Source organism: Pristiophorus japonicus, chromosome 3, assembly GCF_044704955.1.
Source record: "Pristiophorus japonicus isolate sPriJap1 chromosome 3, sPriJap1.hap1, whole genome shotgun sequence".
NCBI classification, from domain to species: Eukaryota; Metazoa; Chordata; class Chondrichthyes; family Pristiophoridae; genus Pristiophorus; species Pristiophorus japonicus.
The window spans coordinates 184,317,162-184,344,258 of NC_091979.1; the positions used below are offsets into that span (position 1 = coordinate 184,317,162).

The 27,097-nt window shown below is 43.8% G+C and overlaps 1 protein-coding gene across 3 annotated transcripts in view; it reads left to right on the forward strand.

The window, feature by feature from the left end:
- Window positions 1–955: 955 nt before the first annotated feature.
- Window positions 956–27,097, forward strand: part of abi2b (abl-interactor 2b) — a 204,512-nt gene continuing 178,370 nt past the window's right edge. For all 3 annotated transcript variants that reach the window (XM_070876079.1, XM_070876081.1, XM_070876080.1), the window contains exon 1: window positions 956–1,120. In XM_070876079.1, the coding sequence (XP_070732180.1) occupies window positions 1,004–1,120 (117 nt within the window). In that variant the 5' untranslated portion in view covers window positions 956–1,003. The remainder of the gene's footprint in view (window positions 1,121–27,097) is intronic.

The following is a 27,097-nucleotide window of genomic DNA, read 5'->3' on the forward strand; positions in this document are numbered from 1 at the left end:
AATCTGTGGCGAGAGTGAGGGCTGGTAGCTCGGATGAGTGCCGGTTGCTAGGGATGATACAGGTTACTGGACCGATGCTGGTTACTCAGATGAGTGCTGGTTGCTAGGGGTTGATGGTTAATAAGGTGAGTGCTGGTTGTTAGGGGGATGATGATTACTAAGGTGAGTGCTGGTTGCTGGGAGAATGATGGTACTTAGGTGAGTGCTGGTTGTTAAGGGGAATGATGATTACTAAGGTGAGTTCTGGTTTCTGGTGGATGTTGGTGACAAAGGTGAGTGCTGGTTGTTAGGGGGGATGCTGGTGATTAAGGTGAGTGCTAGTTGGTGGGGGAATGATGGTTGTTAGGGTGAGTGCTGGTTGCTAGGGAAGGATGCTGGTTATTAGGGGGGATGCTAGTTACAAAGGTGAGTGCTATTTGCTGAATGATGCTGGTTGTTCGGGTGAGTGCTGGATGCTAGGGTGAGTGATGGTTGCTAGGGGAAATGCTAGTTACTGAGGTGAGTGGTTGCTAGGGTGAGTGCAGGTTGCTAGGGGGGGTGCTGGTTGCTAGGGTGAGTGCAGGTTGCTAGAGAGAGATTCTAATTACTAGGGGTGATGCTAGTCACTAAGGTGAGTGCTGGGGATGCTGGTTACTAGGGGTGAGTGCTGGTTGCTAGGGGAGATGCTGGTTGCTAGGGGGGATGCTGGTTTCTGAGGTGAGTGCTGGTTGCTAGGGGGATGATGGTTGCTAGGGTGAGTGCATGTTGCTAAGGGGCAATGATGGTTGTTGGGAGTGAGTGCTGGTTGCTAGGGAGAGATTCTGGTTACTAGGGGTGATGCTAGTTACTAAGGTGACTGTTGGGGAATGCTGGTTACTAGGGATGAGTGCTGGTTGCTAGGGAAGATGCTGGTTTCTGGCTTCTCTCTGGCCGGAAGTGGCCTTGACCTCCTTGGTTGGTTTCCGGTTCCGGTCCCTCCTCTCGGCTCGGGCTCCCGCATCCAGTGTCGGAAGATGTGGGAAAGATGGCGGAGCTGCAGATGCTGCTGGAGGAGGAGATCCCCGCGGGCCGGCGAGCGTTGCTGGACAGTTACCACAACCTGGACCGGGTGGCCGAGTACTGCGAGAGCAACTACATCCAGGTGAGGGGATGCGGGGGTAGTGGGAGGCGGCGGTTGGGGGCCGGGAGGTGGGCAGGGGGCCGCTCTGACTGACGGTGGGCCGGGCCGGGCCGCGCCCGCGGGGATTGGGGGCGGCGGACGCGCGGGGGCAGTGGTGGTGTCTGGCGGCTTTACTCCTCCCGCCCCCGGCCTGGCAGCCGGTACTCCACTCCCTCCCCCTCGCTCGGCCGCCAGCTTTGAGCTCTTCTACCCTCTCCCCCAGGGTTCGTGCCCCTAGGCCGCGGGTGAATACCGCGCAGGCCAGTTCCTCTTTGCTCTATTTCCCGCTTCTCGTAATTCTCGCTCTGCATCCGACCCCAGTTGTCAGCCTTTCTTCCCCCCCCCGGCCCTGCAGGGGTAGCCGCGACTCACTGAACGGGGCTGGAGGGTGTGCGTCAGCTTCCTGAACTAGCCGAGCTTGACCTGTGCCATCCGAAACCAGTGTGTCTCCTGCCACATTTGCTATCAGCATTGTATCAGTCTCTTACTATATACCTTTTACAGAATTCAGTATTGGGATTATATTCTGTTGTATTTAATATCTATTATTTCTATGCGGATAGATTCTGAGCCTAGTGAAAGATTTTTGCACGCATTCTTGGTGATTTAATTTTTGAAGATGCTGCTTTGTGGTTATGAGGGTAAATGTTCTTGTTGGCTTGGTTCAGCTGCAGTTCTGGTTTACGAAATCCAAACTCCCTTTTTCATATCTGTTGGAATAATTTGAAGTCAAGATTTTTAGCCTTTATCTTCTCTTTCTCTTCCCCCCCCCCCCCCCAATAAAGACGCACAGCAGAATTTAAAAAAATAACGAATGATGGATGTGACCTAAAATATGCGGAAAGAGCGTAGGAGGTTGCATGCCATCAACTTCTAAAGAGTGTGGCTGAGTAGTTGTGATTATCGTTCGTGTGAAACTAGCGGGCCATTGTGGGTGACAGCAGGTGCCATGGCTTGTACAGAACGCCGCTCAAACTCGAGTAGGAGAATGGAATCATATACTAAACAGGCAAAACCAAGCTTGGGTTGCAGCAGGAAATGAAGACTCAGGGAGTTCAATGGTTTTGAAGTTCGCAGTGAGGAGGAAAGTGTGTAGGATGACTTATTTCCAGCTGAAGAAGAGGGCAGTTCTGAGGAGTACTGATCATGGTATATTGGAGCACAAGAGAAGAAACTTTGTGTTAGAGACGGAATGGGATATTTTAACAGGGGGTTGCAATCAGCGAGGCACAGTGATCGTCTCTCCCTGTTAAGTGTTTCCAGGAGTTTATTAAATTAGAAAAGCCGTATAGAAACTTTAGGGAAAAATATTGCATTTTCCCATCACAGCCTTTCTGACTGGTGGCTGTTCCAGCAATTGAATCTGCCTGAAAAACGTATCTCTGGAATAAATTACGCGTGTTTTTTGAGTGTATCTTGTGAAGCGGGGAGTTGTATATATTCCTTTCACTCTCCCTTAAGGTGGTGTATCTTTGCTGGGTTAAAGTTCATTCAGGAAATAGATAAAAGGCAGATAAATGGAGTTGAAGTGCAGATCAACTCTGATCTAATTGAAAGGTGGAGCAGACTCAAGGGATTGAATGGCCTACTCCTGTTCTGATGACCCTAGGTGGAGGGTGTCAGAGCTGAGTCTGAACCTGTTTTCATCCCATGTCAACAGAGATCACTGGATAGCAATTTGGAGTGGGAATTGCAGCTGATTTTATTTATTCTTCTCCCTAATCAAGGGTGCTGATCCCAACTGTTGCTAGCCAGCTAACAGATGGAGGATCAGACATGGTATGCATCAGTTGCACGCTGTTTTTTACTCACTGGCCCATCTGGGGAGCATCTATTTCAATTTGTCTCTAGGATCTTCATTTCAGTCACTGGGATTGGGATTAACTCTCAATATTTTTCTGTCTCTTGCGCAGTGTAATAATCTGATTGTGGTTGTATTGGAGGCCAAAACACACATTCCCATTTGCGAAGACTCTGAAAATCATTACCTAAACTTGTAACACAAAACTTCAAAATGTCATATTACACCTTTTTTATGTGTTGTGTTGATTATTTTACAGAGCTGTTTTTGGGAGACGGAGGCATGCAATGCTTGATGTTTGAAATTTGAATTGATTTAAAGTTGCAAGAGGAATGAATTAAGCATTAAAGGATGTGCGTCTGTATTGTGCAACCACAAGCTCAGTATGATATTCCAGTTTTGAGGGCCTGGTCTTCAAACACTCTTTTCCTCAGGCGGCCGAAGGCTGCACTGGTGCACTGGAGGCGGTGTTGGATCTCGTCGTCAATGTCTGCTCTTGTTGATAGGAGGCTCCCGAGATAAGGGAAGTGGTCCACGTTGTCCAGTGCCGTGCCGTGGATCTTGATGACTGGGGGGCAGTGCTGTGTGGCAAGGACAGGCTGGAGGAGGACTTTTGACTTACTGATGTTTAGCGTACGCCTCAGTAAATACGTCGATTATGTCCTGGAGTTCAGCCTCTGTGTGTGCAGATGCAGGCTCATGGTCTACAGCGCTGTAGTAATACCCACCCTCCTGTATGGCTCAAAAACATGGACCATGTACAGTAGACACCAAGTCACTGGAGAAATACCACCAACGATGTCTCCGCAAGATCCTACAAATCCCCTGGGAGGACAGACACACCAACATTAGTGTCCTCGACCAGGCCAACATCCCCAGCATTGAAGCACTGACCAAACTTGATCAGCTCCACTGGGCAGGCCACATAGTTCGCATGCCAGACACGAGACTCCCAAAGCAAGCGCTCTACTCGGAACTCCTTCACGGCAAACGAGCCATAGGTGGGCAGAGGAAACGTTACAAGGACACCCTCAAAGCCTCCCTGACAAAGTGCAACATCCCCACTGACACCTGGAAGTCCCTGGCCTAAGACCGCCCTAAGTGGAGGAAGTGCATCCTCAAGTCTCGTCGCCGAGAGCGTGCAGAAATCAAGCGCAGGCAATGGAAAGAGCGTGCGGCAAACCTGTCCCACCCACCCCTTCCCTCAACAACTATCTGTCCCACCTGTGACGGAGTCTGTGGTTCTCGTATTGGACTGTTCAGCCACCTAAGAACTCATGCTAAGAGTGGAAGCAAGTCTTCCTCGATTCCGAGGGACTGCCTATGATGATGATGATAGTTTGGCCTGCCCCTCAGACTGTTAACAGTTTGGTCAGACGGTACACTATTTAATTAAACCCTACTCGATCATAAATTAATTCCAACCTAATCCAATTTGCAAAGTGCTAAATCTTGTACCACACACTTCCTCACTCTATCAGAGCTGTGCAATGTGGTGAGCCAGAGTTCGAGGCATTCAGTCCAGCAACCTTTGGGAATGCAGCATGTAATGTTTCTATTGTCACATCTTGAAAGATGGTAATATTTTAATTTGTATTCTAGTGTATCTTTGAATTTTGTGTTCCTTTAGGGCCAATAGAGGGAGACACTTAGAATCATAGAACTTTATGGCACAGAAGGAGGCCATTTGACCCACAGTGTCTGTACCAGCCTAATCCCACTTTCCATCTCTTGGTCCATAGCCAGCTCCCGGTCCATAGTTATGGTACTTCAAGTGCATATCCAAGTACTTTTTGAATGTGATGAGGGTTTTTGCCTCTACCACCCTTTCAGGTCGTGAATTCCAGACCCCACCACCCTGTAGGTGAAAAAAATTCTCTTCGACTTCCCTCTAATCCTTCTAACAATTACTTTAAAAAAAATCTATGCCCCCTGTTATTGACCTCTCTGCTAGGGGAAATAGGTTCTTCTTATCCACTCTATCTAGGCCCCTCAATTTTATACACCTCACTTAAGTCTTCCTCAGCCTCCTCTGTTCCAAAGAAAACAACCCCAGCCTAGCCAATCTTGCCTCATAGCTAAAATTCTCCAGTCCTGGTAACATCCTCGTAAATCTCCTCTGTACCCTCTCTTGTGCAATCACATCTTTCTTGTAATGTGACCAGAACTACACGCAGTACTCTAGCTGTAGCCTAACTAGTGTTTTGTATAGTTCAAGCATAACCACCTTGCTCTGGTATTCTAGGCCTCAGCTAATAAAGGAAGATATCCCGCATGCCGCCTTAACTTTATCGACCTGTCCTGTTACATTCAGGGATCTGTGGACCATGCACTCCAAAGTCATAAAAGAGAACCATAGAATGGTTACAGTGCAGAAGGAGGCTATTCAGCCCATTGAGCACGTGCCGGCTCTCTGCAACAACACTTTAGCGAGTCCCACTCCCCCGCCCTTACCCCGTAACCCTGCAAATTTTTTTCTTCAGGTACTTATCCAATTCTCTTTTGAAGGCCACGATTGAATCTGCCTCCACCACCCTTTCAGGCAGTGCATTCCAGATCCTAACCACTCGCTGCGTTAAATAGTTTTTCTTCATGTCGCCTTTGGTTCTACTGCCAATCACAAATCTGTGTCCTCATGTTTGTGACCCTTCTGCCAATGGGAACAGGTTCCGCTGTATCTACTCTGTCTAGACCCCTCCTAATTTTGAACATCTCTATCAAATCTCCTCTTAACCTTCTCTGCTCTGAGAACAACACCAACTTTTCCAGTCCCATCCCTGGAACGATTCTTGTAAATCTTTCCCTCGCCCTCTCCAAGGCCTTCATACCTTTCCTTAAATGCGGTGCTCAAAATTGGACATAATACTCCAGTTGAGGCCGAACCAGTGTTTCATAAAGGCTCATCATAATTTCCACGCTTTTGTACTCTGCCTCTATTTATGAAGCCCAGGATGCTTTTTTAACCACTTTCTTAAATTGCCCTGCCACCTTCAATGATTTGTGCACATATACCCCCAGGTCTCTTTGTTCATGCGCTCTTTTTTAGAATTGTACCCATTAGTTTATATTGCCTCTCCTTGTTCTTCCTACCAGAATGTATAACTTTGCACTATTCTATGTTAAATTTCATCTGCCTCGTGTCCGCCCATTCCACCAGCTTATCTATGTTCTCTTGAAGTCTATCACAATCCTCCTCACTATACTTCCCAGTTTTGTCATTTGCAAATTTTGAAATTGTGCTCTGTACACCCAAGTCATTAATATATATCAAAAAAAGCAGCAGTCCTAGTACTGACCCCTGGGGAACACCTCTATACCTTCCTCCAGTCCGAAGGATCCGGTCTGAAGCACCCGGTTTTGTTGTGAGGCTCAGGTTTTTGAAATGAATAAAGACAAGCAACAATAAACCAGAAGTTGTTCATCACCACTCTTTGTTTCCTGTCACTTAACCAATTTTGTATTGATGCTGCCACTGTCCCTTTTGGTCCTTCTGTTCCTCTACACTTCTCAGTATCCTACCATTTATGTGTATTCCCTTGCCTCGTTAGCCCTCCCCAAATGCATTACCCCTCACTTCTCCAGATTGAATTTCATTTGCCAGTCCCTTGATATCTTTCTGCAGTCTACAGCTTTCTTCCTCAGACAATTTTTGTATAATCTGCAAATTAATCATGCTCCCTATCTTGAAGTCTAAATCATTGGTGTATGCCGCAAAAACTAAGGGACCTAATAATGAGCCCTGCAGAATCCCACTGGCAACGGCCCTCTAGTCATAAAAACATCCGTCAACCATTGCCCTTTGCTTCCTGCCACTGGGTCAATTTTGGGTCCAACTTACCACTTTCCCTTGTATCCCATGGGCCTTTATTTTTCTGACCAGTGTGTCACTTGGGACCTTGTCAAAAGCCTTGCTGAAATCCACGTAGACTACATCAAGCATGCTACCTTCATCGGCTCTCCTTGTTACCTCCTCAAAAAATTCAATCAAATTGGTCAGACACTACCTTCCCGTAACAAATTCATGCTGACTGTCCTTGATTAACCTGTGCCTTTCTAAATGATGATTAATACTGTCCCTCAGAAATGTTTCCAATAATTTTCCCACCACCGAGGTTACGCTGACTGGTCTGTAATTATTTAGTCTATTCCTTTTTAAACAACGGTACAACATTAACAGTCCTCCTGCACCACACCTGTTGCCAGAGAGGATCGGAAAATGATGGTTAGAGCCTCCGCAATTTGCTCCCTTGCTTCTCTTAACAGCCTGGGATACATTTTATCTGAACCTGGGGATTTATCTACTTTCAAAGATGCTTAATATTTCCTCTGTTTATCCCATCTAATATTTCACACTTCTCCTTAACTACAATGTCTCTGCATCATCCCTCTCTTTTGTGAAGACAGATGCAAAGTATTCATTAAGAACCATGCCCACATCTTCCGCCTTCACACACGGGTTACCTTTTTGGTCTCTAATAGGCCCTACTCTTTCTTTAGTTATCCTCTTGCTCTTTATGTATTTATAAAACATCTTTGAGTTTTCCGTGATTTTACTTGCCAATATTTTTTCATGTCCTCTCTTTGCTTTCCTAATTTCCTTTTTAACCACTCCTGCACTTTCTGCTCCTCTAGGCTTTCTGCAGCTTTGAGCCCTCGGTATGAGACATAAGCTTCCCTTTTTTGTCTTATCCTACTTTGTCTTATCCTACTTTGTATGCTCCTTGACATCCAGGGGCTCTAGTTTGTGGGAACATATTTGCTCTGAACCCTCACCAATGTTCCCTGCAAGTTGCGCTTTGCTCTACGTGGCCTGTTTCTTTTTCTGCACTGTCCCTTTTAAATTTTTGTGCTTGCGCAGTACTTAAAATGGAAAAGCCGGTGAGTGACCTGTGTAGGGCCTTTCACATTACTGCGCAGCTTAGAGGGATTGACCCTCAATATGTCCTCATTGACTGCCTCCCACTGCTCTGACACTGATTTATCTTCAAGTAGCTGTTTCCAGTCCCTTTTGTAAAATTGGCCTTTCCTCAATTGAGAATTTTTAATCCTGGTCTATCTTGGTCCATTTCCATAACTACACTCAATCTAAATGAATTATGATCACTGCCACCAAAATGCTCTCCCTTCTACCAGCCCAGCTTCATTCCCTAAAACTAAGTTCAGAACTGCCCCCTCTCTTATTGGGCTTGCTATGTACTGGCTAAAAAAGTTATCCTGAATGCATTTTTAAAATTTTGCTTCCTCTATACCTTTCACACTGATACTATCCCAGTGAATATTAGGGCAGTTGAAATCCCCGTCTATTAATGCCCCTATTTTTTGCACTTCTCAGAAATGTTCCTACATATTTGTTCTTCTATCTCCCTGTCTGTTTGGGGGTCTAAAGTACACTTTTAAAAATTAATATTGTACTCATGGAAGTGAAGGATGTCAGCACTCCCAGGGAAAGTGCATAATAGGTTAGATACAGATAATGGGTTAGATACAGAGTAAATTTCCCTCTACATTATTCCATTAAACACTCCCAGGGCAGATATAGCATGGGTTAGATACAAAGTAAAATACCCTCTGCACTGCCCAACAATGAATTAACAGTTCAGATTGATGGGATGAAAGTCTCTTATATTTTGGTTGTAAGGGCCCTACATGACATTAATTTTGACAACTTATTTGGGGAGGGGAACCAGGATGAAGCACCAGAGAGAAGAAACTAGGGGCTAGACTTTCCACTTCACATCGCCCATCTATGGCCCATATATGGCCCAAAACGGACCTCTTTGCTCAAAATGGGCGGTAAAGTGGAAACTAGGCCCAAAATATCGCCCGAAAAACAGGTGCCTAACTTTCCACTTTGATCGCCGAGAAGATCGCTGAAATTATAGCCCTCACCAGGCCCATCACAAGTTTCAGCACTTAGCATGCACTTCGCTGGGCCAATGTAAGGCCCAAAAGAGTGCTGAGAAATAGTTTCTTTTTCTGGGCCTAAGAGCAGGAAAATGGGCACTGTGGACACTATTTTGACTTCAGAGGAAGGGTGGAGCATTAGTTGTGAGTTATTTAGAGAGTTAGTTGTACTCAGAATATTGGGACAGGGAATATAAATAGGGTATTACATTATTTTTGGTAAATATTGAATTCAATAGTGAAGTTGTTACTAAAGTACTTCTATATTAAAAGCATAAACAAATATGGATTAACAACTGTATAGTTGATAACTAATGTAACTAAGAGAGAAGACACACAATTTATTGAATCAAAGATCATTTTTTAATAAAAAATCCCTCCAACCCCCTCCCCCCACCCCCTGCACCAATCCATCCTTCCCTCAAATACACAAAATCTTAACAATGAGCAATGAACAAATAACAACCAACAAAACAAGAACAAGTGATCAAAAATCTAAACTTTGTGAAAAAACTCCCCCCCTCCCCCCCTAACTGGGGCCACGTTTCCCTCCAGGTCCAGTCCCACCTTGTGTTCGTACCCCACCTGCCCGTTTTGGTCTACGCAGACCCCGACACCAAGATGTTGTGCAGAGTGGGACGGCAAGACTTCCTGCCGTGGTGGAGGTGACGAAGCGGAAGCCTGAAGCTCCACTTCTGAGTCAGGAGGAACTGTGTCTTCCATACTCGCTTGCATGCTCGGGGTCTCGCTGCGAGCAGACATGACACCTTGGGGTGCAGCGCCGTGTCCAGCCAGCAATGCATGCCGTAGGGCATTGGGTGCGGCTGTCTGCTGCCGAATGGCCTCCAACGTCTCCTTTGCAGTCTGTGCTTGCTCGGAAGGCCAGTTGGAGGAGTTCGTGCAGAACTCACTCCAGGATGCTGGAAACTGGCTCCAGTTCGTGGAGAACTTGCTCCAGTTGGCAGAGAATCCCGCGAAACCCTGGATAAGGTCGCGACCGTCTCTCTGGACAGGGATATTAAGCTCTCTGTCTGACCTTCCATGGTAGGCAATTGCTCACCACGCTGACCGGACCTCCATGGTGTTGGCGTTTGTAAAATTACGCGCCTTGGCATCGCCACCTGCACACTGCTTGGCCTCGGTGCCTCTTCCATCTCAATGGAGATAGCCGCAGGTTGTTCCCCCCCCCCCCCAAAACAATCTCATCCTCCTCCTCCTCCTCCTCTTGCCCTGCCTCAAATTGACTGACGGAGTGCGTTGTTACGTCCTCCTCCTCCTCCGTCTCTTCCTCCTGCGAGCTGTTGGAGGGGTCGATATTTGCGGATGTCTCTGCTACTTCGCAATGCTCAACGGACACTTCACCTTAGAAAGATGAATGAAATTTCTAACTAACTCATAACAATATATATTATTTCAATATAAATATTTCAATAACCCAAAACATTGCATACTTTTCAAAACCCCATATGCACAAGGGTTCACCAGGGTTAACATGGCCTCATTCGTAGATCAAGACTACATCGAAATTATTGAATTATAATTGCATAACATTACATGCGTAACTACGATATTTTTCGTATGTATTTAGTAATGTTTGACACATTGCACAGTTCCCATTACTCACGCGACTGAAGAGTGGGCTCGGCCATGCCACGGCTCGTGACCGAACGGCTTTCAGGCCCCACCAAGCTCCTCGTATTGAGTAAGAATGTGTACCGTCGCGGAGCCGCCACCCGTCCTCCTTTGCTCCGCACGGTTGATAGTTGTCTTCTTCTGTAAATGATAATTTAACATTGCACAGCATAAGCTAATGGACTTGACAATAAACATTGAAGACTGAGAGATTTAAATGTTCAGTTATTACATAACATTGTAGCGCATTTGAATAATTTTTAATACTATAAGATTCAACTTAGTGTTAGGGAGACTAAATGTATTTTTAATTTAATTATTTTATATTATACATAAATGACATTGAGAATTCTAATTACAATTTATAAACAGCAAGTAAATAATACATATGTATGATTTTAAATATGACTTTTAAATATGTTTTAAATATAGAATTTAAAATGTCACTTGCTTGTAGCTGCATATGAATAATTTTTAATACTATAACTATAACATTCAACTTATTGTTAGGGTGAATAAATGTAATTTTTAATTTAATGTAATTTTTAATTTAATTACTTTACATTATAAATAAATGACATTGAGGATTTTATTTACAATTTATAAACATCAAGTAAATAATACATATGTGTGATTTTAAATATGACTTTTAAATATGTTTTAAATCTAGAATATATAATCCAACTTACCCTAGCAGCTGCCAGCAGGCTGTTCCATCTCTTGCGGCACTGGTCAGCAGTGGGGACCTCATTCGATGCCGATGTCATGACATCGGTAATCTCTAGCCAAATTCTACAATATGCACGGGGTGAAGGTTTCCCATGCCCACCCTGTGTCAAATCCTCCCACCTCGTTGTGATCACATTTACAAGGGCCTCGGCCTTCTCACAAAATGCTTTGGCCCTTCTCCTCTCCATCTCCCTTTGTTTTTCCATTTGCATCGACATAGATGCTAGATAATAGCTCCAATACCAGCTATTAGATATTAGATCAATCAAATTTAATAGAGTTGTCAAAGTTTAACCGATATTTTCCTTACTGCAAACTACCAAATCCTCTCTCCCGCTCTCTCTGACCCTTCCTGTGCTTCTGAGCATGTGCGATAACCCATGAACTCTCCAAACGCGGCAAAAAAAATCAACCCTCCAAAAAAATCCCACACATGCGCACAATAACATTGCTAGGGAAGCTTTTTTTCGCTATGACTTCCGTTTCACTTTTTTTGGGCAATGGTGAGATTGCTGAAAAATCAGATTGCCCATTTGACATCGGCGGAGTAAGGCCGAGTGGAAGGGCCTTGTGCCAGTGATCAGCACGGGCGAAACGCTGGACCAAGGCCCATTTTTTTGGGCCTTAGCCACCTAGTGGAAAGTCTAGCCCTATAGAGGAATGGGAGAGTCAAACAGCATTAGAATAAATAGTATTCCAGGAAGAGGAGGGATCAGACAAGGGAGAAAGGCAAAGCAGACTAAATCAGGGTTGGAGTGCATTTGCGTAAATACACGGAGCATGATAAATAGGCTAGGCTTGTAAGATTAAGGGATGATCTAATTGTGATGTAAAAATAATTAATGCAGTTGATAGAGTAGATGGAAAGAAATTATTTCCTCATGATTGAGGGGAGACATAATCTTAATATTGGAGCTAGGCCATTCGGGGGTGATATAAGGAAGCACTTCTTCACACAAAGGGTAGTTAAAATCAGGAGCATTCTTTCCCAAAAAGGAGCAGAGGAGGAGGTTCTTTGCTGCTTGGTGTATACTGTAGGCCACCAAATAGTGGGAAGGAGATGGAGGAGCAAATCTGCAAAAGGTGTAAAAGCAATAGAGTAATGATAATGGACTTCAATTATCCTAATATAGAAAAACCGTGTCGGGGGAGGAATTCCTAAAATGCATACAGGAGAACTTTCTTGATCAGTATGTTTCCAGGCAAATGAGGAAGGCAGCCATTCTAGTTCTGGGGAATGAAGTGGGCAGGTGGAGCATGTTTCAGTGGGAGAGCATTCGGGAAACTGTAATCATTATCATTAGATTTTCCCTTTATGGAAAGGGATCAGGAATAATCAATGGTGAAGATTTTCAACTGAAGGAGGGCTAATTTCAGTGATATGAAAAAAAATCTGGCCCAGATGGATTAGAAACAAAGATTGGCAGATAAAACAGTAATTGAGCAATGGAGTGACTCCTGCCAATGAACCGGAAGCTACTGGTTGCTGATCAAAATCCATTTATTATTTGTAATTTCTATTTTCACAGTTAAGATTTGTAATTCTGTGGAGACTGATTTGAGAATAAAAACAGGCACAGAGAAACTAATATTAAAACATTCCCATTGGATTGGCTCGATAAACATCCTCGTTATTTAAAGGTGTCTAAAGTTTTTTTCCCTTGTTGGAAATAATTTTATTACAAAGAAATGCAAATAAAATTAAAAATGCACATCATTTTCCCATTAGTAATCCAGGCTCAACTTTATCTCAAGTTTAATGTTTCTCTTTTTAAGCAGAGTGCATGCTCAACTTTGCCATCTTTTTAAAAAAAAACACGAACTGCGCATGCACAACTACTTCTGGTTCATTGGCAGCTGTCGTGTCCATTGAGCAACAGGAGGCCTTCAAAGAGGACATAGTCCAGATATAGACTAAATACATTCCTATAAGGGGGAAACAAAGGACGTCCATAGCTGGAGGACTAAAGATATAGAGATTAAAATGAAATGGAAAAAGGAGGTTTATGATCAATTTTAAATTTGTTATACAGTAGACAATCAAGCAGAATACAGAGTGCAGAGTAGAACTGAAAAATGAAATAGGCAGGGCAAAGAGTGTATGAGAATAGATTAGTGGGTAATATAAAAGGAAACACGAAAATCTTTTACAAACACACAAATAGTAAAAGGATAATCAAAGAAAGTATGGGGCAAATTAGGGACCAAAAAGGAGATTATCTTGTGGAGGCAGAGGGCATGACTGAGTTACCAAATGAGTACTTTGTATCTGTCTTCACAAAGTAGAGGATGCTACCAATGTAATGGAGGAGACAATGAATGGATTAGATAGGATATAAATAGCTAAAGAGGAAGTGCTTAAAAGGTTGGCAGTGCTAAAAATAGAAATGTCACCTGGTCTGGATAGGATGCATCCTAAGTTGCTGAGGGTGGTCTGTCCACAATCCTCCTTGGACAGTGGTGCAAGAGGACTGCAGGGCTGCAAATGTCACAGCCCTGTTCAAGAAAGGGGAAAGGAATAAATCTGGTAACTGCAGGCCAGTCAGCTTAACGTCAGTGGTGGGGAAACATTTGGAGACAATAATCCAGGACAAAATTAATTGTTACTTGGAAAAACATGGATTAATAAATGACAGCCAGCATGGATTTGTTAAAGGCAAATCATGTTCTTTGATGAAGTAACAGAGAAGGTTGATAAGGATAGTGCGATTGATGTGTGTATGCACTTTCAAAAGGCATTTTGTAAAATACCACATAATAGACTTGTTGGCAAAATTGACCCCATGGGATTAAAGGCCAGTGGCAGCATGGATATGAAACTGACAGAAATCAAAGGGTAGTGGTGAATGGTTGTTTCAGATATGGAGGGAAATACACAGTGGTGTTTCCCAGGGGTCGGTATTTGGACCGCTGCTCTTTTTGATGTATATTAATGACCTGGACTTGGGTTAAACAGGGCAAAATTTCTAAGTTTGCAGATGACACGAAACTCAAAGGTAGTAAACAGTGAGGAAAATAGTAGCACACTTAAGGAGGACATCAACAACCTGGTGAAATGGGAGGACATGTGGCAAATGAAAATGAATGCAGAGGAGTGTGAAGTCATGCATTTTGGAAGAAAGAATCAGGAGAGGCAGTATAAACTAAATGGTCCAATTTTAAAGGGGTGCAGGAACAGAGAGACCGGGGGATTTAGGTACACAAATCTTTGAAGTTGGCAGAACAAGTTGTGAAGGCTTTTTTTAAAAAAAGAAAACATACGGGATCCATGACTTTATAAACAGGCATGGTCAACAAAACCAAGTAAGTTATGCTAAACCTTTATAAATTACAATTAGACCCCAACTGGGTTATTGTATCCAATTCTGGGCACCTCACTTTAGGAAGGGTGTCAAAGCCTTGGAGAGGGTGCAGAGGAAATTGGTACCAGGAATGAGGGACTTTAGTTATGTGGAGAGGCTAGAGAAGCTGGGATTGTTCTCAGAGCAGAGACGGTGGAATTTTGATAGAGGTGTTCAAAATCATGAATGGTTTTGATGGGGGAGAAAATTTCCTGTGACAGAAGGGTCAGTAACCAGAGGACACAGATTTTATGCAGCGTGTTATGATCTGGAATGCACTGCCTGAAAGGGTGATGGAAACAGATTCAGTAGTAACTTTCAAAAGGGAATTGGACAAATACTTGAAGGGGAGAAAATTGCAGGGCTGTGGGAAAGGAGCAGGGGAGTGGGACTAATTTGATACCTCTTTCAAAGAGCCGACGCAGGCACGATGGGTCAAATGACGATTCCATGATCCATGTCTAAATGCACAAAGAATTTGTAACAAAATAGAGGAGTTGACTGCACAAATAGATACAAATGGGTGTGATCTGATAGCCATTACAGAGTCATGGTTGCAAGGTGACCAGGACTGGGAACTAAAATATTCAGGGGTATTTGACAATCCAGAAGGACAGACAGAAAGGAAAAGGAGATGGGGTAGCTCTCTTGATAAAGGATGGAATCACTGCAATAGTGAGAAATGATATTGGCTCAAATGATCAGGATGTTGAAACAGTTTGGGTGGAGATAAGGAATAATAAGGAGAAAAAGTCACTGCTGGGCGTAGTCTATAGGCCCCCTAACAGTAGCAACTCTGTTGGTCAGAGTATAAACCAAGAAATAGTGGGGACTTGTAAAAATGGAACAGCAATAATCATGGGTGATTTTAACCTCCTTATTGATTGGACAAATCAAATTGGTCAGGGTAGCCTTGAGGAAGAGTTCATAGAGTGCATAAGGGATGGGTTCCTTGAGCAGTATATAACAGAACCAATCGGGGGCAGGCTATCTTAGATCTGGTCCTGTGTAATGAGAGCATTAATAAACAATCTCCTAGTAAAGGATCTCCTTGGAATGAGTGATCATAACTTGGTTGAATTTCAAATTCAGATGGAGGGTGAGAAAGTTGGATCTCAAATCAAGCTTAAATAAAGGAGACTACAAAGGTATGAGGGCAGAGTTGGCTAAAGTGGACTGGGAAAATAGATTAAAGTGCAGGACGGTTTTTGAACAGTGGTGTACATTTAAGGAGATATTTCACAACTCAAGAAAATTATATTCCAGTGAGGAGGAAAGGGTGCAAGAGAAAAGCTAGCCATCCGTGGCTAACTAAAGAAATAAAGGACGGTATCCAATTTAAAAACAAGGGCATACAAAGTGGGCAAAACTAATGGGAGGACAGAAGATTGGGAAGCTTTTAAAAGCCAACAAAGAATGACTAAAAATATGATTAAGAAAGGGAAGATAGACTGTGAAAGTAAACAAGCACAAAATATAGAAACATAGAAAATAGAAGCAGTAGTAGGCCAGATAGCAAGAGTTTTTATAGGTATATAAAAAGGAAAAGAGTGGCTAAAGTAAATGTTCATCCCTTGGAGGACAAGACCAGGGAATTAGTAATGGGGAACATGCAGATGGCAGAAACTCTGAACAAATATTTTGTATCAGTCTTTACGGTAGAGGACACCAATAATAATCCAACAGTGGATAGTCAAGGGGCTATGTGGGGGAGGAACTTAACACAATCACAATCACTAAGGAGGTAGTACTCAGTAAGGTAATGGGACTTAAGGTGGGTAAATTCCCTGGACCTGATGGCTTGTATCCTAAGGTCATAAGAGAAGTAGCGGCAGGGATAGTGGATGCATTGATTGTAATTTACCAAAATTCCCTGGATTCTGCGGAGGTCCCAGCAGATTGGAAAACTGCAAATGTAAGGCCCCTGTTTAAAAAAGGAGGCAGAAAAAAGCAGGAAACTATAGACCAGTTAGCCTAACATCTGTGGTTGGGGAAAAACATAATTCAGTTAGGCAGAGTCAGCATGGATTTATGAAAGGGAAGTCATGTTTGATAAATTTGCTGGAATTCTTTGAGGATGTAACGAACAGGGTGGATAAAGGGGAACCAGTGGATGTGGTGTATTTGGACTTCCAGAAGGCATTTGACAAGGTGCCACATAAAAGGTTACTGCACAAGATAAAAGTTCACGGGGTTGGGGGTAATATATTAGCATGAATAGAGGATTGGCTAACAGAAAGTAGAGAGTCAGGATAAATGACTCATTCTCTGGTAATCAGTAACTAGTGGGGTGCAGCAGAGATCAGTGCTGGGACCCCAACTATTTACAATCTATATTAATGACTTGGAAGAAGGGACTGAGTGTAACGTAGCCAAATTTGCTGACGATACAAAGATGGGAGGAAAAGCAATGTGTGAGAGAGCAAAAGGGCAAAGACAGGTTAAATGAGTGGGCAAAAATTTGGCAGATGGAATATAATGTTGGAAAATGCGAGGTTATGCACTTTGGCAGAAAAAAAAATCAAAGAGCAAGTTATTATTTAAATGGAGAAAAATTGCAAAGTGCTGCAGTACAGCGGGACCTGGGGGGTACTTGTGCATGAAACACAAAAGGTTGGTATGCAGGTGCAGCAAGTGATCAGGAAGGCCAGTGGAATCTTGGCCTTTATTGCAAAGGAGATGGAGTATAAAAGCAGGGAAATCTTGCTACAGTTATACAGGGTATTGGTGAGGCCACACCTGGAATACTGTGTACAATTTTGGTTTCCATATTTAAGAAAGGATATACTTTGGAGGCAATTCAGAGAAGGTTCACTAGGTTGATTCTGGAGATGAGGGGGTTGACTTATGAGGAAAGGTTGAGTAGGTTGGGCCGCTACTCATTGGAATTCAGAAGAATGAGAGGTGATCTTATTAAAACATAAGATTATGAGGGGGCTTGACAAGGTGGATGCAGAGAGGATGTTTCCCCACTGATAGGGGAGACTAGAACGAGGGGGCATAATCTTAGAATAAGGGGCCGTCCATTTAAAACTGAGATGAGGAGGAATTTCTTCTCAGATGGTTGTATATCTGTGGAATTCGCTGCCTCAGAGAGCTGTGGAAGCTGGGTCATTGAATAAATTTAAGACAGAAATAGTCTGTTTCTTAACTGATAAGGGATTATGGGGAGCCGGCAGGGAAGTGGAACTGAGTCCATGATTGGATCAGCCATGATCGTATTAAATGGTGGAGCAGGCTCAAAGGGCCGTATGGCCTCCTCCTGCTCCTATTTCTTATGTTCTTATGATTCTGTAATACCGGTGGAGATTGTGTAAACAGCATGTGAAATGAGTTACAAATGCCACCAAATAAATCACTAGAATATTTTGATTAGTCCTTTCTGTGAACATGGTATCTGAAGAGGATGGTGCAAAGTTAGTAAGGTTTATAATGGCACTTATGAATCCCCAACTGTCCAGTCTTTGGCCCTCCATTTACCTCGACATTTCTGCAGCTACCAATCTGCTCAACCACACCCTTGCCATCACTTTTCATGCCCCGTCCCTATTAAAACAATTACCCTCTATCACCCTGGCAGTTCTCCCTGGTACTGCCCTCACCTTTGCTCCCTTAAGTCCATGGGATGCAAACTTTAACAGATATGCCGGACAACTGGTTCAGCCAATTACTTCCAGATCTGGCTGGACCACATAAAGCATTTTCGAGTCCAGCTCTCGTCTGCCAAAATTGTTCACTATTCCAAAATCATTATGGAATGCAAAGATAAACCCCGGCTTCTATTCTCTACTGCTACCATCATCTTAAACCCCTCTCCCCTGTCTACTTCACCTTCACCTCCAACAACAAGTGTGAGGAGCTCATGGACTTTTGTCTCTAAGATTGAGACCATCTGTCCAGCTGCCTCTGCCCCTTCCCTTCCTTCCTTTATCCCAGTGGGCCAACCTTCCTCTAAGGTTCCTCGAGGCCTGAACTTGCATCTTTCTTCAGTTTCCCTCTGATTTCTACTCATGACCTCTCTCCACTCACCTTGTCCATGAGACCCACTTCCTGCTCCCTTGACCCTATTCCTACCAAACTGCTGACCACCCAATTTCCTTTTCTGCCTCCCATGTTAGCTGACAATGTTAACGGTTCTCTATCCTTGGGTACAGTCCGCCTCTCCCTCAAATCTGCTGCCATCACCCCTCCTTAAAAAAACATCCCTTGACCCCTTGCAAACTACTGCCTCATCTCCAACCTCCCTTTCTTCAAGTCCTTGAATGTGCTGTTGTCTCCCAAATCCGTGCCCATCTTTCACGTAACTCCATGTTTGAAGTCCTCCAGTCAGGTTTCAGCCCCTGCCACAGGACCGAAACTGCTCTCATCAAAGTCACAAATTTACATCCTTTGTGACTGTGATACAGGTAAACTATCCCTTCTCGTCCTCCTTGACTTGTCTGCAGTCTTTAACATGGTTGACCACTCCATCCTCCTCCAACGCCTTTCCACTGTTGTCCAGCTGGGCTGGACTGCATTCGCCTGGTTCCATTCTTATCTATCTAATCGTAGCACCGGCTTCTCTTGCCGCTCCGACATAGTTACCTCTGGTATCCCCCAAGGATCTATCCTTGGTCCCCTCCTATTTCTCATCTACATGCTGCCGCTTGGCGCCATCATCTGAAAACACTATCAGTTTCCACATGTACGCTGACGACACCCACCTCTACCTCATCACCACTTCTCTCGACCCCTCCATGGTCTCTAAATTGTCAGACTAAATTGATATACAGCTCTGGATGAGCAGAAATTTTCTTCAATTAAATATTGGGAGCACCGAAGCCATTGTTTTTGGTCCCCGCCACAAACTCTGTTCCCTCACCACTAACTCCATCTCTCTCCCTAACATCTGTCTGAGGCTGAACCACACTGTTCGTAACCTTGGTGTCATATTTGACCCCGAAATGAGCTGATCATATATCCACGGCATAACTAAGACAGCCTGTTTCCACCTCTAATACTGGCTGTCTCCGCCCTTGCCTCAGTTCAACTGCTGCTGAAATCTTCATCCATGTCTTTGTTACCTCTAGACTTGACTATTCCAACGCACTCCTGGCTGGCCTCCTACGTTGCCGGCGCGGACACGATGGGCCGAAATGGCCTCCTTTTGTGCTGTAAATTTCTATGTTTCTGTGTTCTACGCTATGTAAACTTGAGATCATCCAAAACTTGGCTGCCCGTGTCCTAACTCGCACCAATTCCAGTTCACCCATCACCCTTGTGCTCACTGACCTACATTGGCTCCCGATTAAGCAACGGCTCGATTTCTAAATTCTCATTCTTGTTTTCTAATCCCTCCATGGCCTCGCCCCTCCCTATTCCTTTAATCTCCTCCAGCCCCACAATCTCCTGAGATTTCTCCGCTCCTCTAATTCTGCCCTCTTGAGCATCCCTGATTGATTATAATCGCTTAATCATTGGTGGCCATGCCTTCTGTTGCCTCGGCTGTACTGCAGTCACCTACGCAATCATTTTTGGAGTGCCACTGCCTGTGATGGTGATGATGCCTTGGCCCTAAATTCTGGAATTCCCTTCCAAAACTTCTCCCCTCTACCCCTCTTTTCTCCTTCAAGATGCTCCTTAAAACCTACCTTTTTGACCAAGCTTTTGGTTATCTGCCCTAATTTCTCATTTTCTGGCTCGGTGTCAATTTTATTTTGTCTTAAATATTCCTGTGAAGCGCCTTGGGAAGTTTAACTACGTTAAAGGGGTAATATAAATACAAGTTATTTATCAAAGGTGCGCTCGCTTTTTAGCTTATCTCTTTGCCTGATGCTGCATTTGGTTGCTGGGGAAAAGTGTAAGGTAATCAATCATATGCAGGCGTGCTGTGTTGTCTTCACTTGGCGAGATTATTGTCTACATCTCATCAGTTGTTCAGCTCAGTGATGCTGCCCTCACTTGGTTCCACTGTTATCTATCTGATTGGAGCCGGAGCATCTCCACCTGCTTACCTTCAAAGCGTATGGAGTTAACTTTCACCTGTATGCTGACGACACCCAGGTCTCCCTCTTTTGACCCTCCCACTGTCTCTTTGCTGTCTAACATCCAGTCTTGGATGAGCTGTAACTTCCTGCAGTTAAATATTGGGAACACTGAATCCATCGTCTTTGGCCCTCACTGAAAACTGCCCTTGCCACTAACTTCATCCTCTTCCCTGGACACTGCCCCAGGCTGAACCAGACTGTTCGTAACCTCTGCATTTCAAATCTCATATCCTTGCTGTCACAATGACTGCCGACTTCCACCTGCACACTATCTCCCTCTTCCATGCTACCTCAGTCCATCTGCTGCTGAAACTCTCCTCTATCCCTTTCACTTGCAAACTCAACTATTCCAATGCACTCCATATCCAGCATCTAACTGGCAAAAAAAAATAATGCCATGTTATCTACTGACTTTTCCACTGTACCATGAAGGGTTATGCTTAATGAAGAGGGACTTGAGAAGTTAGGGCTCTTTCAGTACAGCAGTGATGGTTTTAGAGGTGATCTGATAAGAGGCCTACAAAATTATGAAGCTAAATAATGATATTGTTTCCACTGGTCATTGGCCAATTGTTTCCACTGGTCACAGAGATTAGAATACCATTCCTTACTCGGAGGTTGTTACAATGTGGAATTATCTGCCGCAATTCTTTAAAAAAGGAATTAGATAGTTGCTTGAAGAAAAATATGGGTATTGGAGTGAGCAGTAGAGTGGGAATAGACTAGGTGGGATATATGGTTCAAGCCCCACTCCAGAATCTTAAGCCCATAATATAGGCTGACACTCCAGTGCAATACTAAGTGAGTGCTACACTGTCAGAGGTACTGTCTTTCAGATGAGACGTTAAACCGCCCTCGTGGGTGGACGTAAAAGATCCCATGCACTATTTGAAAAAGAGCAGGAGTGTTTTCCCGGTGTCCTGGCCAATATTTATCATTAGAGCAGATTATCTGATCATTCATCTCATTTGCCGTATGTGGCATCCTGCTGTGTGCAAATTGACTGCTGGATTTCCCTAAAAACAACAGTGACTACACTTCAAAAGTACTATTTTGGCTGTGAAAGGTACTGCATAAATGCAAGTTCGTTCTTTAATGAGATGGGCTTTGATAAAGGTGTTATTGTACCAGAGGGATGGGCTTCAGTGGGAGAGTTAATGTACCAGAGCGATGGGCTTTGATGGGAGAGTTAATGTACCAGAGGGATGGGCTTTGATGGGAGAGTTAATATACTAGGTAGATAGACTTTAGTGAACGGTTTAGCCTTTTATCATAATGACTTTTCTAATCTTGTGTTCTGCATTAGAAGATGGCTACATTTCTGCTGATGCATCATGAAATAGTGCAGATACTGAAGTGACAAAGGATGCCTGATGTTGACAGTTGATCCACTGCTGTTTGGACTAGTCCCTTCCACTGCTGATTAGTGAATTTTCTTTTCATTTTAGGATTACAGAATTAGGGGAGGATAAATAGCACAGATTTAATGTGAGCATTTTAATATCTGTATGTTCACAAAGGTTAGACAGAGCAACATAGAGCAGGGAGGTCACTCGCAGGCGTGGTCCCTGATCTGTGCTGAGTTAGCTAGGATAGCGGGTTGAGTGCTTCAATTGACCTCTGGGGCAAGTTCTGTCCCCTGATCTCTCATGCCTAATGCCTTGCTCTAGGGCACCTTTGCACTGTGGAGTAAAAGGACGCAAGACTACGCCCACGTTTCCCCATACAGTGAGGCTCTGATTTCAACTGTTGCCCAGAGAGAGTTCGGGCACATTTGTACAGGAAGAGTATAGAAAATAAATGGGGACAAGAAGGTCATCACTGAAAGGTGGATTTTAAATATTTTGCTAGAAAGCCTGCCTTTTTGGTTGTGATCAGGCTTTGGTAAGGAAGTGAGCTCACAAGTAGAAGTATGGAAGTATTTGTGTGGTGCAGAACAGGTAGTGGTGTATAGTAACCGCGGCAGTTTTTTGGGGGCATGGGAGAAGGGCTACATTTAAACAGATATCAGAGACAGAAATGAAGGTTTGTTTAAACTGGATGTAGAGCAGGAAGTGGATTAGACCTTAATTATAGATAGGCAGAACTTGGTGTGTGGTCAGGAGGGATGACAGACCTTAAAGCAGAAAATCTGGATAATAACGGGGACATAACAAACTTGAAAGAAACAACTACAATTAAGTGCTGTGACCGAATGCAAGATGTTTGAATTTGTAGCCTCTCTGCCTCTTTACTTCTCTCTCCTCCTTTAAGACATCCCTTAAAACCTACCTCTGTGACCAAGTCACCTGTCCTAATATCTCCATATGTGGCTTGGTGTCAAATTTTGTCTAATAATGCTCTAGTGAAGCACTTGGGATGTTTTACTAAGTTAAAGATGCTATATAAATGCAATAAGTTGTTTGTAGCAACAGGAAATTGATGTTATACAGCTGACAGACACATATCACCCAGAAGATTAGAATGTATTCAGATTGTAAAGACATGGGGTGTTTAGGAAGACTACAAAAGTCTGGAGAGCTGAGTAGGTTTCTTTATATATTTGGGAGAGGTAATTAGGTTAATGTACCAGAGGGATGAGTATCAATGGGGAGAGTTAATGTACCAGAGGGATGGGCTTCAATGGGCTAGTTAATATACCAAAAGGATTATTACTGAATATGCTGGTTGTAACACAAGTCACACTATGAGCTGCGTTATTTACGAAATTCTTACTCGTAGTACAACCTGCAGGCCATTTGTAACCTGTCTCTGCTTCGCTTATGAACCACACCTGTGCTGCTATGAGAAAGCTGACAACCATTCCAATGCAGGACTGAACTGGAAACTGATGTGCTGATCATTGTAGGTCTGCTAGTGAAGTTTCCCTGGTGGCTCAGTTGGTAAGTACACTTAGTGCTGAGCTGGGCCACAGTTTGATCGCTGGTCTATGCTGAGTTTACTAATCTTATCCAGGGCACAACAGTTGGCCGCTGTGCTCCTGACAAGAGAAGAAATCAACCAGCCTTCTTGCTCTTGATTCCCAGCTGGGTACTGCATGCTTGGATGTTAGGTGAGAATGGGATTAGGCTTGGGTGAGCTGCCCCCACAGTTAAATAACTTGTCCATTTACACTGTGTTTTCACATGAATAGCCAGTTGAGCGAGGAGCCAAAGGGGTTCTGGCACCCGTGAACCTGTACGCCAGGAAGAATGTGCCTTTTAGAAATTAGGAAAGGAATCTCAAAAAAGCAGCTCAAAGTATATTTAAATATTGGTACAGTCAGCAATTGGAATGGGAAATTTGCTGGAAATGATGGGTGACCTCCATGTAGTGGGGAAAGGGCAGGTTTAAATTACCAAGCTCTCTATTTCCCTTAATACCTGTAGCAAGTTATAAATATTAAAAATTGTATCAAATTGAGGCTTAGAAATGCTGTGCTATTGGAACCGGTGCCTTGTGTTCCAAACGCTTTCTGGCTATAATCAGCAGATGATATTCTGCATGTACAGCTCTCTCTCCCCATGTTCCCTGGGATAACAACCCATTCAGGTACACGGATCCCTTGGTGTGAAATACATCTGTTGATAGCTCCAGTTTAACCCCATCCTTGTCGCACCAGCTACCTGCTGTGCCCCAGAACGGGCCGAACTGTGTTTGGCTTCTCGTTCGCGGGATTTGCTGACTTACATTTTTGGCAGGAAGGGTGAAATCTGAATGCAAAACGGGGTATTGAGAGATATCTGAAAGCTGCAATGTTCACTGGGCGCTGTGTGAGCTCTGTATTATTGCTCTCTCTCTTGCTTTGCTCACTGTTTCAATCTTCTAATGTTATCAGTATTTGTGATTGGTCAAACTGTGTGTGTGTTATTTATTGTTCCTCCTTTTCTCTTTCTCGATTCCCCCCCCCCCCCCCCCCCCCCCGGTTTCTCATTTGTCCCCAAAGTTTATACAGACTGCACTTCTGAGTCAGTTATTCCACCAGTCAGTATATATTTACCCATTCAGTGTCTAAATTGATATCCAAAAGCAGATTACAATCTGATCTGCGTACTAGGCTGAGGCAAAGATCTGTCTTTACTGTCAGGCTCATTCAGCTCTTGGTACCCATCAAACTTCTGTTATACTGGTTTTGGCTTTAAAATACTTTTCTTGCTCTGCTTGACAGTTTCTGTAAGCAAGCCATGTTAATAGCAGCTGCTACTTGCATTGTAAAGCATGATAAACATAATAAAATGTCTCAAGGTGAGAGGTGAGCTGGTACTGAGCCACAATGGAAGAGGACTGTGGATGCTCAATCGATGAGTATATTCAAACTGAGATCGATAGATTTTGGGTCACTAAGGGAATCAAGGGTATTGGGGATAGGGCGAGAAGTGGAGTTGATATAGAAGTTCAGCCATCGCCTTGTTAAAGCAGCAGAGGGGCCGTATGGCCTACTCTGACTCCTGCTCTTATTTCTTACATTCTTGAGTTTGGCAGAATGCAGTCAAAAGATGTGCTTTAAGGAAAGCAGCCAGCTGCAGAGAATTAGGGAGTAGGTTCTAGAAGGTTAGTTAGTTGAAAGCACTGGCACTGAGTGAGAAATGCCAACAGGGGATTAAGGAGAGGAGGCTACACTGGAACCTGGAGACAGTGCATCATGTGGGATGTGCTAGAAAGTAGGACTGCACTGGTTGCACAAGGACAAGGATTTTAAATTTGGTGTGTTGGGGAACCAGGGAAATAATAGAAAGTTATGGAAAACATTCAGTAGGTTGTGCAGCATCTGTGGAGAGAAAAAACGATTTCTGATGAAAGGTCACCGGCCCGAAACGTTTCTGTTTCACTCTCCACAGAGGCTGATTGACCTGCATTTTACGTTTTCATTTCAAATTTCCAGCAACCGCAGTATTTTGCTTTAGGGAACCAGGGAAGGTTGGTGAGCAATGGGGTGCAGGGCTGGAGTTCTGAATGAGTTAAAGTTTATGTAGGGTGGAACACAGGAAGCTGGCGAGAGGGATATTGGAAAAGTCAAGCCTTGAGGTAATGACCGCGTGGATAAGGATTTCAGCAGCAGAAGAGTTGGGTACTGTTGCATAGGTAGAAGTAATTAGTTTTATCGACAGGTCGGATTCGAGCTTGGCAGCTCAGCTCAGGTTTGAGTAGTGCATGGAGTTTATATTTGATTCAGCCCGAGCCAGCAGCTGGGGAAAGAGTGGAGTAAGGCCAAGAGTAACGGGGTTTTGGCAGGAGACAGTTGTCGTAAGTCTTTTCTGTACCCTCTTTAAGCCCTTCACATCCTAAAGTGCAGTACCCAGAATAGGGGACAATACTCCAGTTTAGACCGAACCCATGTTTATTAAAGGTTCTTTGCTTCCTTGCTTTTTGTACTCTATGCCTCTATTTATCCCATATGCTTTTTAACTTTTTTCTCAACCTTCCCTGCCACTTTCAATGATTTGTGCACATATACCCCCAGGTCTCTCTGTTCATGCACCCCTTTTGGAATTGTGCCCTTTAATTTATATTGCCTCTCCTCGTTCTTCCTACCAAAATGTATCACTTTGCACTTTACTGCATTAACTTTCATCCGCCACGTGTCCGCCCATTTCATCAGTCTATCTACGTCTTCTTGAAGCCTATCACTATCCTCCTCGCTGTTCAGTAAACTTCCACGTTTTGTGTCATGTTTAAATTTTGAAATTGTGTTTTGTACACCCACATCCAAATCATTAATATATATCAAGAAAAGCAGTGGTCCTAGTACCGACTCCTGGGGAACACCACTGTATACTTTCCTCCGATCTATAAAACAACCATTCACCACTACTCTGGTGTAAAAATAAAATGGGGAAGGTGGCTCAACTATGGCTAACAAGGGAAATTAGGGATAGTGTTAAATCCAAGGAAGAGGCATAAAGACAAACGTAGGTCCTCTGCAGTCAGAATCAGGGGAAGTCATAACGGGGAACAAAGAAATGGCGGACCAATTGAACAAGTACTTTGGTTCGGTATTCACGAAGGAGGACACGAACAACCTTCCGGTTATAAAAGGGGTCGGGGGGTCTAGTAAGGAGGAGGAACTGAGGGAAATCCTTATTAGCCGGGAAATTGATGGGATTGAAGGCCGATAAATCCCCAGGGCCTGATGGACTGCATCCCAGAGTACTTAAGGAGGTGGCCTTGGAAATAGTGGATGCGTTGACAGTCATTTTCCAACATTCCATTGACTCTGGATCAGTTCCTATGGAGTGGAGGGTAGCCAATGTAACCCCACTTTTTAAAAAAAGGAGGGAGAGAGAAAACAGGGAATTATAGACCGGTCAGCCTGACATCGGTAGTGGGTAAAATGATGGAATCAATTATTAAGGATGTCATAGCAGTGCATTTGGAAAGAGGTGACATGATAGGTCCAAGTCAGCATGGATTTGTGAAAGGGAAATCATGCTTGACAAATCTTCTGGAATTTTTTGAGGATGTTTCCAGTAGAGTGGATAAGGGAGAACCAGTTGATGTGGTATATTTGGACTTTCAGAAGGCGTTCGACAAGTTCCCACACAAGAGA